This window comes from Haplochromis burtoni, unplaced genomic scaffold, assembly GCF_018398535.1.
Source record: "Haplochromis burtoni strain Fernald_Lab_line unplaced genomic scaffold, NCSU_Asbu1 Contig_17, whole genome shotgun sequence".
Taxonomy (NCBI): Eukaryota; Metazoa; Chordata; class Actinopteri; order Cichliformes; family Cichlidae; genus Haplochromis; species Haplochromis burtoni.
In genome coordinates, this window is record NW_024582378.1 from 2884023 (window position 1) to 2897583 (window position 13561).

Genomic DNA, 13561 nt, shown 5'->3' on the forward strand with positions numbered 1-13561 from the left:
ACACAAAAATAATGTGGTTCATCTGCAGGAACAGTCTAAGGAGCTTGGAAAGGACTTCTTTAGGTTTCCTTAAAGAGGTTTCACCTCTCATCCAAGAAGCTTCTTTAGTTCCAAGAGCAATTGGTGGAGAGTCCCAGATTTTAAGCCCTATGGGAGTGTCCCCAAGAGGGTCATGGATCCTCTACCTATGTCGGCAACGTTGGCAAGACCAAGGAGCTGGTGGTGGACTTCAGAAGGAGTAAGCACAGAGACTACAAGCCCATTGTCATCAATGGAGCTCCAGTGGAGAGGGTGCAGTCCTTCAAGTATCTCCTCAGACCTGACATGGTCTGCCCACATTCAGGTCCAGTCCAAAAAGGTCAGTCGGCACCTGTACTATCTCAGACAACTGAGGAATTTCAGGGTCCTTTCAGTGATCCTCAGGACTTTCCGTACAGCAGAACGCTACAGCAGGGCTGCTCTCCCCTCCCTGCAGGACATTTACACCAGGAGATGCTGGTCCAGAGCAGATATTGAAGGGCCTGTCCTATCCCATCAATAACCTGTTACAACTTATGCAATCAGGCAGAAGGTTCAGCACCATCTGGGCAAAAACAGAGAGGCTCAATAGGAGCTTCTATCCTCAGGCAATTTGGTTTTAAATCAGGACATGCCTGCTGAATCTTGACCCACACGAGCCAAGCTTCTGGTGAACCCGAATTGCTCTTAGAACTGAAGAAGCTTCTCGGATGAGAGGTGAAATGTCTTCAAGGAAACTTAAAGAAGTCCAGGTGCTTTTCTTTTCAAGCTCCTTAGACTTTGATGACCTGGATGACTGAGACCCTTCACTTAAACAGTTGTAAAAATCTGTGTTTGTGTCTATTGGGGAAGACAAAGAAGATGCTAGGGTGGACAGTTGTTGTTGTTTAATTCCAAAGTAAATATTACTGTATGTATTGCTCTGCGCCCATATTATATGTATAGCATTTTACATTTAATAATTCACCTAAAGCCTATTAAAAAAAACCAATGCCAACACTGATTATTTTGGACATTTATATCTTTTCTCTTTTATTAAGACAAGAACTCTTCATTGTTTTGTAAAAATGTCTATTTATGAACCAATACAAAATGTGTATGGGAATGTGGAACTCCTCTTCTCCATTAATACACATTAACATTTCCCAAGTACAGCAGAGAGACAAAAATAATCAATCTGAAAAGAATGACTGGTGAAAGAAAACTTTTTGGGAATCAAAAGGTGGTGGTGCGTTGAAATTGACAGAAGTACAGCCACAACAAGTTTCTGATCCTGCTTCATTCCAATAAACATTGTACTCTTTAGTACCTATGTTAACACAAAGCAATACTTAACACATCTTTTACAGTGCACCAAATATTAAGAAAAATACATAAAACATGTACAACATAGAAGCAAAATATCTCACCCTTTTTGCTTTGGGACCTAAACTTCTGTTTTGTACTTAATTGTATTTAATGATGTATTGTACTTGCTTTTATGTTATTGATAGGTGGGGCCTAAATTTTGCATTCTACCTGAGATGCAGTCACATCAGTCAGCAAGGCATGAACCTGAGACAGGACACTAGCAAAAGAATTTAATGGGAAGAAAACGACCTCAGTTGCACTGTAAGATAAGACCATAGTCAACGTTTTTTAAAACTTCACTGGGAATAATGGAAAATAAAATGATATGTACAATAACCTTATCGTTCTGTTATGCACCTAAGATTCGGAATAATTAAGCGTACTTAAATATATTTTTTTCACTTTCTTATGTTGGAAATTTGGGAGAACAAAAAAATATTTTTATAACGTAAAACACTCCTGGCATTCCAATCTGCAAAAAGTTTAATATTCACAAATAAAATATTAACGTATCAGCCTTAGGGAGAAGACAATATTCAGTTCTATTCCTTTATTGGCAAGTACATATTTTGAAGTCTGATTTAAATCAAAGCTGCCACATGTCACTGAAGCGAAATAGTGCTCACTGGAAAATACAAATCACACAATATCAGTCTTACAGATGAAAGTGACATCTGCTCTGTGATTCATAAAGCAACAATAACAAGTCAATTAATAGTTAAATCAGACACCAGACCGTGAAACATTTACCTAATCAGTTCCCCACCCCACCCCCCACCCGTCCATTTAACAAACACAAAACAGTGTCGTCAGCATACAGTGTTAACTTTGTGATAAAATTACTTTGTGAGTCCAGAACTAATTAAAATGAACTCAAGTTTTAACAAGAAACAGATGGAGAGAGTTGGACACAACATCTTTGATTTTTGTCCACATCGTCTCTCCTGTAAATCCTATCTACAACTACCACATCCAAAACTAAAAATAACGTATCCACAGCTCCCCCCGTTCCACTTGCTGTGCTCTAAAATCACCCCGCCCCAAAACTTAAACGTTTTTAAATGCACAGATGGTCAAGAAAGTGTAATTTGCGCTGTGGATTGTGGATGTCTAAGAGCCACCCCAAATCTCAACATGGAAAGGCTGAATGTTGTCTTCATGCATGACCATGAAATATTAAAGCTACCACATTGGTAATGTGTCGCAATACGAGCTGCGCGTTAACAAAATCCAATCAAATGCTTTAACATAGCAACACAGTGTTAAATCATAGTGAGTGTACACATGGCAAGCAACACCATTAAGTGCCAAAGAATCCATAAATGCGCCAAACAGTGATGAACTGGAAAAGTGGTTTTCAGTGTCTTGATTTATTTATTCCAACATCTTATTGGTTTCTCTCAAAGAATCCATTTTATGAAGCTTAAAAAACATTTTTTCCTATTAAAATTAGAAAGTAATTTTAACAGTTAGCAACTTGCAAAGGGGGGCAAAGTCTGACCAAAGTGTTTCAAAGTCATTTTGAAACACATTTCCATCTCATTACAAAACAAGGGAAAGGTAAAGCAGGTTTAAGATTTGAGATTTTTAAACAGATTGCATTCATTTTATTTAGAAGCGTAATTCAGAAATCAAGCATCATCTTACGCTTACGATGCACTGCCATTACTTTTCAAATTTCTTGAAAATGGATTTAATGCAAAGCTTAACTGTTCCAATTCCACAGGTGTCCCATTTAATAAACAACAACAAATAATGTATATCAATAAACAAGCAAACATTAGTAATTCAGATTTTGAGCTGAAATTAACAGTATGTGGATGGTAAATAAACACTAGAAATCAAACTGCCACCTTTTCCTTGAATAATATGATTTAGTTTGTCCTCTTGACACTAGTTTTTCAACATTAGACCAATTTCACTTTAAAAAAAAAAAACTGCTGCTGCTGATGTTGGGCACATGCTAACTTTGACAAATCTTTGAAGTGTGATGTAATATCACAACAGAAACTCTTGAAATTGTACACAGCATCTGAAACCTCCAGCTTTATCCACCCACAGCTGTCACATGGAGAAAGGATTCATTAAGCGTGTTGCTTGCTGTGCGAACACATAATAATGAGAAACAATGTCACTGGTAAACCCACATTGCCATGTTGAAAAGCCAGAGCAATAATGCAAACCATGGATTAACACCAAGGACCACAACGTGTGTAATATGTCATCTTATGAACAATTAATTACTTCTGGTGTCCTCAGTGCTCCCAAACTGACATAGCGAAACAGATTCTCATTGGCTTTTGGCAGGTTGTACATAAACCATGATAGAGAAGCAAAAACAACGGGTTCTAGCATGAGCATACATGCAAAATTAATATTTTGGTGTTCAAAAATGAATGAATTTGAGCAAAATTACGTACATTACATGGACAAAAGTACTTGGTCACCTATCCATTACACCTAAAGGAGCTTCTTAATGCCATGAAGCTCCTGGCACACAGATTTGTGCTGATGTTAATGCCAGAGGAGGGCTGGAGCTCTATAACTGTATGGCTAAGGTCCTGTGGTTTCACTTAGACTAGATGTGGAATACCTAGAAGGGAAGAAATTTCACAAACTGACTTGTTGCACTGGTGGCACATTGTTACAGTACCACGTTAGAATTCAGTGAGCTCCTTAGAAGAACCCATCCCGTCACAAATATTCGTAAAAGTAGACCGCACGGCTCGGTGCTTGATTTTCTACAGCTGTGGCGACCCAAAACACCTGAACTCAAAGATACCTTTGTCCATATAGTGTATGGTGGTGAATGGCTGCGAATGGTTTGTCTCTCAGAACACTCTACTTCGAAGACATGTACTTTCCATAACACTTCCATATTTTACAGTTTGACAAAACTGACAATGAACGTGATACAGTAAAATCCACAAAGGTACTCCATTGTAATTCTAGTAAGTTGTAAAAAATATTTCTTAGTAAGGATTAGTGTACAATACAGTTGTGATGCCATTGGCTTGATTTACATTGGACTGTGTGTCAATGAGATAACGTGAACCTGCTAATGGGAGGACCTTGACTGCTATGTATCATGTAGCTATGTACCGATTAGATGTAACTTAACTTTGAATGGGCTTCAGTTTGGAGTTATATTAAGGCTGGTTCTCTACTTGGAAAACTTGTTGTATGGCGTACACTACACCAGCAATGTCAGCTGCTGATTGGCAAATATTAACACCAAATATTTTTTTCCAACAGTCTTTTATTACAGAGGCATCTTGACTGAGGATGTGTCAAAACAATTTTAGGACAATTTACATTTTCTTACTTTCTCATTTATAATAAAAAATATTCTAGGGTGAGAGCAGATGGAAATCAATTGAAAACCAACATTACAACTCAATAAAAGCCGGTGGGAAGACAGACCTTCCATTCAGCAAATAGAAGAAAAATAACACAGAGCAGAGGAAGAAATCAAAAATAATGAAATGGCAATGCAGTGAGGAAAAAATAATGCACTGCTTCTTTTCACTAAGGAATGTAATGCCTTAAAAGACAGTAATACAGAAGTATATCTGCTCTGCAAAAACAAAACCGAGGTTTTTAAATATGAATTTTCAAACTGAACCGGCCTGTTGAAATGGGAACATCCTTTTACATTAGCCTCTGTGCCTCTGTTTTAGTCGTGTTTCTTTCTGTGGTGTCGTGTGTGTGGTCCAGTACTACAAACCTGTTTCTCTTTTATGTCCTTTGTACAATGATATGTAAAGCGTTCCATGCATTTTTAGAGCTGTCAAAACTTCAGGGAGAAAGAGAAGAAAGTAATGGCTTGAGACAAATCACAGTATACTGGAAAGAGTTTTTGTTATGCAGGAGAGGATCCGTTTGTGCAGACACATTAAGAGACATTAATAAAGTGGCTGTGTAATTTTACCCTCATACAAAAGCCAACAGCACACTGATAATTACGAGGTGGGAAGATGAAACGGGAAAAGGGGAGCAACGAGGTTATGCAAACGATGATCAACACAAATGCAAAATATGGGTAGAACCAAAAGATTTCGAACAAGGCACAGAATTTTCTGCAAATGGTTGAACTAAATAAAATTTGTACCAGCAGTTAGGGAGGTGTTGAATGGTGAAGCTCTCTACAGTGATTTCTGGCACACCCTCCCACCCATCCCTGTATACTGAAAACCCCAGACCCTAACATTTTTTATCCTTTTTTGATTTTTTCTTTTTTTAAACACACACAACATTCCATCTACATCTGCAGACTAGACTAGACAACGGCTTAAAACCAGGCCTTTCTTTAAAATCCCGTGTCTCTTCTACCCCTCCACCGAACCGATTCCAACCCCTCTGTCAACCCCCACCTTTTCCCCCTCTCCCCGTCCCAAAAAACCCTTCAGTGTCCCAAGCAGGACATTGGAGGTGAGGGGTCCTGTTCTGATTAGATGTAGTACTCCTTCTTTTCATCAGAATTGGTGTGGCCACCCTCGGCATTGATGATGGCTGTATCTGCATCCGCTGCGTCGTCTGCTCCTTTGGCTTCATGTGTGAAGTAGGTACCTGAGGAGGACAGGATGGAGGACAGTGTCACGAACTGGATAATAGCCTGCTGCTCAGATGATACAAAAGATTAAAATGTGGCTCTCCATCTCACAGCACCCAATTATGCAAATCCTTCACTGTGTGGCCATTTACATATACCGAACACCAGCAAGCGGCGATATTCAGATTACACAGCGTTTCCCCTCACTTTCCTTTATGATTGGCACATGAAAATCAGGGTTTCAAAATGATCTTGAGTGTCAGGAAGAGTGTTGCTCACACCTTCAAATTAACCTTGTCAAGTTCACACAAAAAGGGACTAGCCAGCCACTTCAAACCTAATTTACAAGAGTTATTCACAGCCTATCAAAGTAGAGGCGATGATGACAATATTTTAGGAAGAATGAGGGACAGTAGTGCCACATTAAAAGCACAAATGCTGCCTGAAAAGAGAGAAACAAGGTGCTGGAGTGCTGCAAAAAAGGCTGGTTAGAATATTATGCAGACCTGAAAAAGAACGTTTACCCTGTCTGTTCTAAGGTTTTACGTATCAGAACACAGTAAACAAAATATCATCTAGTCCTTAGCATGTGTTAAATTAATTCAAATGTAACCTTGACCTCAGATGAACAACATCATCATTTATTTAACAAAGATTGAGGCAAAATCCAGAAGTAGTGTGTGAAAAACTAAGTATACCTCATGATTCAGTAGTTTCAAAAACAACCTGTTAGCAACAATACCGTGATGTAACTGATTTCTGCAGGACTTTGTCACCTCTCACATTGCCAGGAAGGAATTTTGGATCCACTCTTCTTTACGTTGCTTTAGACCAGGGATCAGCAACCCTGGGCACGCGTGCCAGGGGTTAACTGATGGCACAACTGTAGCTGGACTGGCCATCGAGCATACCGACCGATGTTGATTTTTCATTTTTATGGGCCGATGTTTTGTTTCGTTTTTTTGTAAACATTGAAAGGTAGTGGATTGGCCAGATGCTGGCCGGTGTGTAAAAATAACTTAGTTGTTTGGTGGTGGCTGTGGCGGAGCTTCCACAGAGGCAGGTGGATGAAAGAAAGGGGAGGCAGGAGGAGGAGAGACCCGAGGCGGCCGCCGGTCCAAGTGTCCGAGAAGTTATGACCTGCAGTCTATCTGGGTCAGTTAAAAGCCAAGTTTAGGTGGAGTTTATTTTCGTTGTGCTGACTTTTTACAGTCAGTTACAATAACTCGTACTGCGTACTAGCTAGCATGACGGAGTTTCTATACAGCTGGGCGGGTGATATGATGTTAGTGATAGTGAACTTTATTCATAAGGTTAGTTAGTAGAGTTGCCGTCCCATAAAAAGCGTAATCGTTCCGTATTCAGAGAAAATATTATGAGTTTCGTGTTGAGCTGAAAAAGAACACAGTTTGTCCCGGACTTCAGCTAGAATGGAAAAAGACACAAAGCTGGAGTTATTCTGTCTTTATGCTGCAGCTGTCTCTTCTTCTCTCATTCTCTCACCCTCCCTCTCCTGTTGCCACTTCAATCGTGAAACTGATCAATGATCAGCTGATCGGCTTTTCTCTCTTGTTTGTTTATCGCCCACTTTGCGCCAGGAAGAGGAAACCAGCGGATGTCGCGCTAAACAACAGCAGCACGTTTAAGCTTGATCAGCTGTTGTTAGAATTGATGTAATATTAATTTCTAGTATCAGCTGATGTTTGCTGGAGCCACAGCAGTAAAAGCTGCTGGTCATGATATCAGTTCGGTTATGTGGTGAGAGGGAAACATGAAGATGAAACCAGGAGATGTCCTTACTGGATCATCAGAGCTGAACAGGTGATGGAGAAACAGGTTTACCTTTTAGGTGACGTGAATGAGTTGAAGGGAAGTTATGAACTGTTTCTGAGAGACAAATAACACCAGGATCCTTTTATAAGTAAGCTGACAGCTGGTAAGTGTGCAGGGGCGGGTCTAGCAAAGTTTTGCCAGGGGGCCAGGTAGGGCATTAACAGGGAGAGGGGGGCACAAAGAAATACTTTTCTTTCTTATTCTCTTTAAAATGTGTTTTTGGGACTTTCAGGTGTATGGACCAATGTTTTCTTTTCTGATCAAACCAGAAAGCTTTAATGAGCAGCTGGATTTGCCATGCATTAACTGGCTGGACACAGAGGACATCGAAATGCAGCTGATTTGACTCTGTGGGGGTCAAAGTTTGCAGAATTACAAACGCAGCTGGATTTGTTGCTGTATTTGGCTCTACATATCTGAGTGTCCTCAGGTAGCCGTCTGAATGCTGGACACTCGGAGACCTGTATCTCTGAGTGGGAGACCAGAGATCACATTAACATGTGTATCTCTGTAGTAACAAACATGCCACTTTGGCCCAGTTTATTTTTCTTATCATTGGTGTGAGGAGACCATAAGTAGCTTTTGCATTTTCTGTTGTACAGTCCATTTGCTGTTATGGATAAAAAGTGTTGTTTTTTTGTTTCAAAATAGCTGATAACTATTCACTGATAGCTGCAAACATCTGCAAACAAATATAATTCTATAAAGTTGTTCTATATAGTGTGTAACTGTTAATATAGAGCGTTATTAAAATTATTGCTAATGCAATCGTATGGCACATTGACTTCTGAGGAAATTTTAGATGGCACTCATCATGCTTCAGACCATTGAGGCTTGCATACATTCCTTCATGCACAGCTCTCTTAAGGTCTCTTTGCAACACTCTGACTCGTGTCTTTTTCAAACATGTTGTTGTAGATTTTCTGACTGTCCTGCTGCATGACCCAATTTTGGCCAAGCTTCAGTTGTCAAACAGATGGTCTCACATTTGACTCTAGACTACTTTGGTCTACAGAGGAGTTCATGGTCGACTCAATGCAATATGGTCAAACATCTCCACTCTCATCTGCCCAAAGGACATTGTTACAGAAGTGTTTTTCAGAAGCAACTTTTCAAATCTAAGCTGTGCTGCCAAACAAACTGTACTTGTTCCGTCTTTTTCTAATTGTATTGTCATGATCTTTGACATTTAACATGATAACTGAGGTCTGTAGAGTCTGAGATGTAGCTCTTGGGGTTTTTTCAGTTTCTTTGAGCATTGCACAGTCTGACCTTGAAGTGAATTTCAGACGTCCACTGCTGGCAGACTGGCAGCTGTCTTGGATGTTTTTTTGTGAATAATCTTTCTAGCTGTAGAATGCCAGACTCTATTATTCGGAAATGGACTTATTACCTTTCCCAGACTGATACAAAGCAAAAATTGCTTTTCTAAGATCATTGCCTTTTTTTTTTCTCCTTGGAATTTACACCTTTATATTTCCAGACCAGAAAACCGCCAAAAACGTCTGCTTTTATAGAGGTGCCTCCACTTGCTGATGATCAATTAATCAAGTGCATTTAATTAGCAGCAGCTGGCTGCTACTTACCCTCTTCATTTCTATGGAAGCAGTAAGGATATACTGTAGAGGTATGTAAGGACAACACGAGAGATCCCAATATTTTACTCCAACTTTAATCTGGGCTTCAATCACACAACTGAACACTCAAGGCGCCAAAGGCTAACCCTCTCACTTCCCTTCACACTGGGTCTGAGTGGAGCCACCGAGTGTTTTTTACACTGCACCCATGTGAAAACTTTTTCTTTTATGCTGTATATACTATAAAGCATGTATAAAGCAAGAAAATACATTGAATATATATATGTGTATATATTAGGGCTGCCACGATTAATCGACTACTCATGATTATGTCGACTATTAAAATCGTCGACGACTAATTTAATAGTCGACGCATCGTTTGAAGCTTTGTAAGATCACAAAAGACGCAGGAATAAGTAGTAGGATTTAAGAGTGTAATAACAGACTGAAACAGAAGATGGCAGCACTGCATGTACAAGGATGCCAGCTGCCGTTAAACCCCGAAGAAGAAGAAGAAGCAGTGTCCGGTATTGTAGCTGTGTCCAAATTCAGGCTGTGCCTGCATTTGTAGGCCGATTACGTTACAGCGACACGACGAAGACTGTCCAAATTTGAAGACTCCGACAAGTGCGCCCTTCATTTCCCCAGATTTGAAGGATGGGTCGGGTGTATACTTTGTGGCCCAACCTATTCCAGAATTCATAGCGCGGCCCTGCTCAGTTTCCAACAATGGCGGTAGCTAGTTTTAATATTACTCTTATCATTCTTTCTGGGTCACAAAATAAACGTTTAACATATTTTCAGGTGAGAATGTAACTGTGTAAACTTCAAATATCTGCTTGGTTTATCGAGACATCACATATTTTCCAAAGCGCTCTGACGTTTTCGGAGACGTCTGTTACCCACCAGCTCGATAGCTCAAGGCTCACTAGAGCCGGTGAGAACACCGGACTCCCGGCAAATCATTTTCAAACCCACTGCCATCTTTCGCTATCAGGTTAAAGATGATGTATAAACATGTATAAAGCGCCTTGAGTGCTCAGACAGAGTAGAAAAGCGCTATATAAGAACCAGTCCATTTACCATTTACCTTAAAGCTGTAAGCTAATGATAGTTATATAAGAACAGATGCATGCTGGTGCAATAAGCTGTACGTTTTACGTCCAGTGGATGCATGATCCGATTAGTCGACTAATCGCAAAAATAATCGGTGACTAGTCGACTATCAAAATAATTGTTTGTGGCAGCCCTAGTATATATATAGTTATGAAGTTATGATGTGGAATATATATATTTATATTCCACATCATAACTTCATAAAATTCTTAATGTGTCTCAATTTGACAGAAGTTTGAACAGTAATATCAGACTTTTGTGGTCCTCCAACCTTATCTTCAGTTAATACAAATCTGCTGCTTCACTTACTCTCAGGGCTGTGGGTCCCTTCAGGTAAGTATGATGTTGAGTAATTATTGGAAAGTTTTTAAAGAGGTAGTTAAAAGTTGCCTGAGACAATATTTCTGTTCTAATTCAAATATTTTCTGAGTGGCTGCTGCAGCCTCACATCTCAGATTTACTCGGCATAGGTGTAGCCGCCAAATGACACCAACCCCCCCCCAAAAACAACAAACAAAAACCTCCCTCCTCGTGATTATTATTATTGTTCCGTCATGAATATTTATACTTGGCCTCCAGGCACTCTACCTTGTAAACAGTTTACCTCTCATAATATACACAATTAGTCAAAGTGGCCTGAATTTTATTTGTACTTGCATCTTATTGCTGTTTTATATTGAAAACATGTTGCGAGTCGCCTAAGAGGAAAGCAGCATTGTGACAATAATTCCAAAGTGAACACTAAAGGATACGTCCAGTTTATTACAGCTTATATTTCATAGTTTTGCCAGTCAGTTTCAATATCTCTGCATGAGCCAAAGTAACTGCTGAGATCTGGAACCAGCAGAGACAGATGTGTTAGGACTCATGAACAGCTGGATGAATTGGCAGGGTGTAAAATGCCAAAAGTTTAGCAAGACTGTCCAAATCATTTTATGAGAAGTGGGCACAAAATAGGCCCGAAGTGAACCCGTTTTCCCCTATTTTTCCTTACAAAGGTCCCAATTCCACAGTGGGTCAAAGTTGAGGAAGTTGGTCTGTGAGGTGTAATGGATGTTTGGACAGTAATTTCAAAGTTGCTTTCTCCTCTAAATAAGTTTGACCAACCTGGGGGGGTTGTTTCTGACTTCTCTGATTGTCTGACTGCACCTGTTTCTTTCTCCCTCTAATGCTTTTTTCTTCTTTTTTTTTAAGCAATGTTTCTGCACCTCCAGATCTCAGTATTGGATTATGGATTTCAATTATTTTATTACTGACGAAAGTGGCTGAAAACATTATATACAGAATAACAACCAAGTTGTAATAAACTAGAGTTATCCTTTAAAATCTGCACTGCTGCACTCGGTAACACAACAGTGGGACTGCTTCACATGGCTGTGTGCCTGGTCTTCGGTGTCAATAAGTCACGTCAGTCGGAGTCAGCTAGACAGAGGCTGTTTTTGTGTGTTGATCTGGGAAACAGTCGTACGAATCACTGGAGCTACTGCAAACCTCACTGCCTCAAAGTTTCACTGCACCGCTGAGATCTACCAGCAAGCAGCTTGCATGTTGCTTCTAGACACAAATGTGAGGAGCCACTCAGAGTTCAGCACCACTGAAATAAGAGCACATTTCCTCTATACTTTTAATTTGCCTCATTTACTGTACTTCCTCTCTAAAGTGGTTAATGTACCCAATTCATTTCCCCCCGCATAAGAAACATCAAAGTGTGAAATGTGTTATAGATTCTAATTATTTCTCTGTTGTGAGGACGGCATACAAGATTTGTTATACTATGCGGCAGGACTGCATGAAAAATGTAATTTTACTCATCATCAGTAACCCATAGCCTTAATAGCTGTCTTTCCATCATTTTGATAGCAACCATCCATTGATGTAATAAGTCGTTTTTGCAGAAACAAAGTAAAGAGGCTACACTTGACAAACTGCCTGCTGGGACAGATAATGCTTAAAAGGAAAGCTGCTGTGAAATAACAGGTACTTCTTAAAAATGATACACAAAATTTAAATGTATCATATGGAGCTTTTGGGTATGCCTTGCTAATAGTGGATTAGACCCCCCCCCCCCCCTTTTGCCGTCAGAACTGCCTTCTTCGTGGCATTGATTCAACAAGGTGCCGGAAACATTCCTCAGAGATTTTGCTCCATGTTGACATGATAGCATCATACAGCTGCTTCAGATTTGACAGCTGAGCATCTATTATGTGACTCTCCTGTTCCACCATATCCCAAAGGTAAATGGTAAAAAGTAAAAGGACTTGTTCGTACACAGCAGCTTCGCTCTCTACTTGAGGACTCAAAGTGTTTTATACAGTTCTTATTCACCAATTGATAGAGGTTCAAACAAGCACTGGTTTCTATCTGACATTCACACAAATTTACACCCAGATAAAAGCATCGGGAGCAACTCAGGGTTGCCCAAGGACACTTTGGCATCTGGTCATTAGATGACCCACTCTACCTCCAGAGGCACAACCAGCCTTCAAATGTGCTCTATTAAACTAAGGCCGTTTGAGTACAGGGAATGCATTGTCACATTCAAGAAAAGCAGTTTGAGATGATTTGAACTTTGTGGCATGGCCGGAAGTAGCCATCAGAACACGGGCACACCATAGTCATAAAGGGATGGCGAGTCACGCTGGTAGTGTGTGTCAAGCCTGAACTGTTGATACAAGGCAGGATAGATCCATAATTTCATGTCATTTACTGCATATGTTATCTCTTATCCAAATGTTGCAACAGAAATAGAGACTCATCGGACCATATAGCATTTTTCGAATCTTCAATTGTCCATGTTTTTTGAGCCCAGGTTAACTGTAGCCTCAGTTTGCTGTTCTTAGCTGACAGAAGTTGTGCCCGGTGTGGTCCCGGTGTGCAACTTTAGCCCATCTGTATTCAGAGATGCTCTTCTGCATTAGTTGAGGTTAGTTTACTGACTGTTGCCTTCACATCAACATGAGATTCCCCCCCAGAGCACTGATGCTCACTGGTTCTTTTCTCACCTTTGGACTATTCTCTGTAAACCTAGATATGGTTGTGTGGCATCTCAATAAAGAAGTTTCTAAAATACTAGAAGACCAGACCAGTCTGTTTGGCACATTGCTCTGCTGTCCAG

General features: G+C 40.1%; 1 protein-coding gene across 7 annotated transcripts in view; it reads right to left on the reverse strand.

Moving 5' to 3' along the window:
- Window positions 1-1021: 1021 nt before the first annotated feature.
- cadm1a (cell adhesion molecule 1a) overlaps window positions 1022-13561 on the reverse strand; it is a 467380-nt gene continuing 454840 nt past the window's right edge. For all 7 annotated transcript variants that reach the window (XM_042218278.1, XM_042218280.1, XM_042218279.1 and 4 more), the window contains one exon: window positions 1022-5937. In XM_042218278.1, coding sequence (XP_042074212.1) covers window positions 5819-5937 — 119 coding nt within the window. In that variant the 3' untranslated portion in view covers window positions 1022-5818. The remainder of the gene's footprint in view (window positions 5938-13561) is intronic.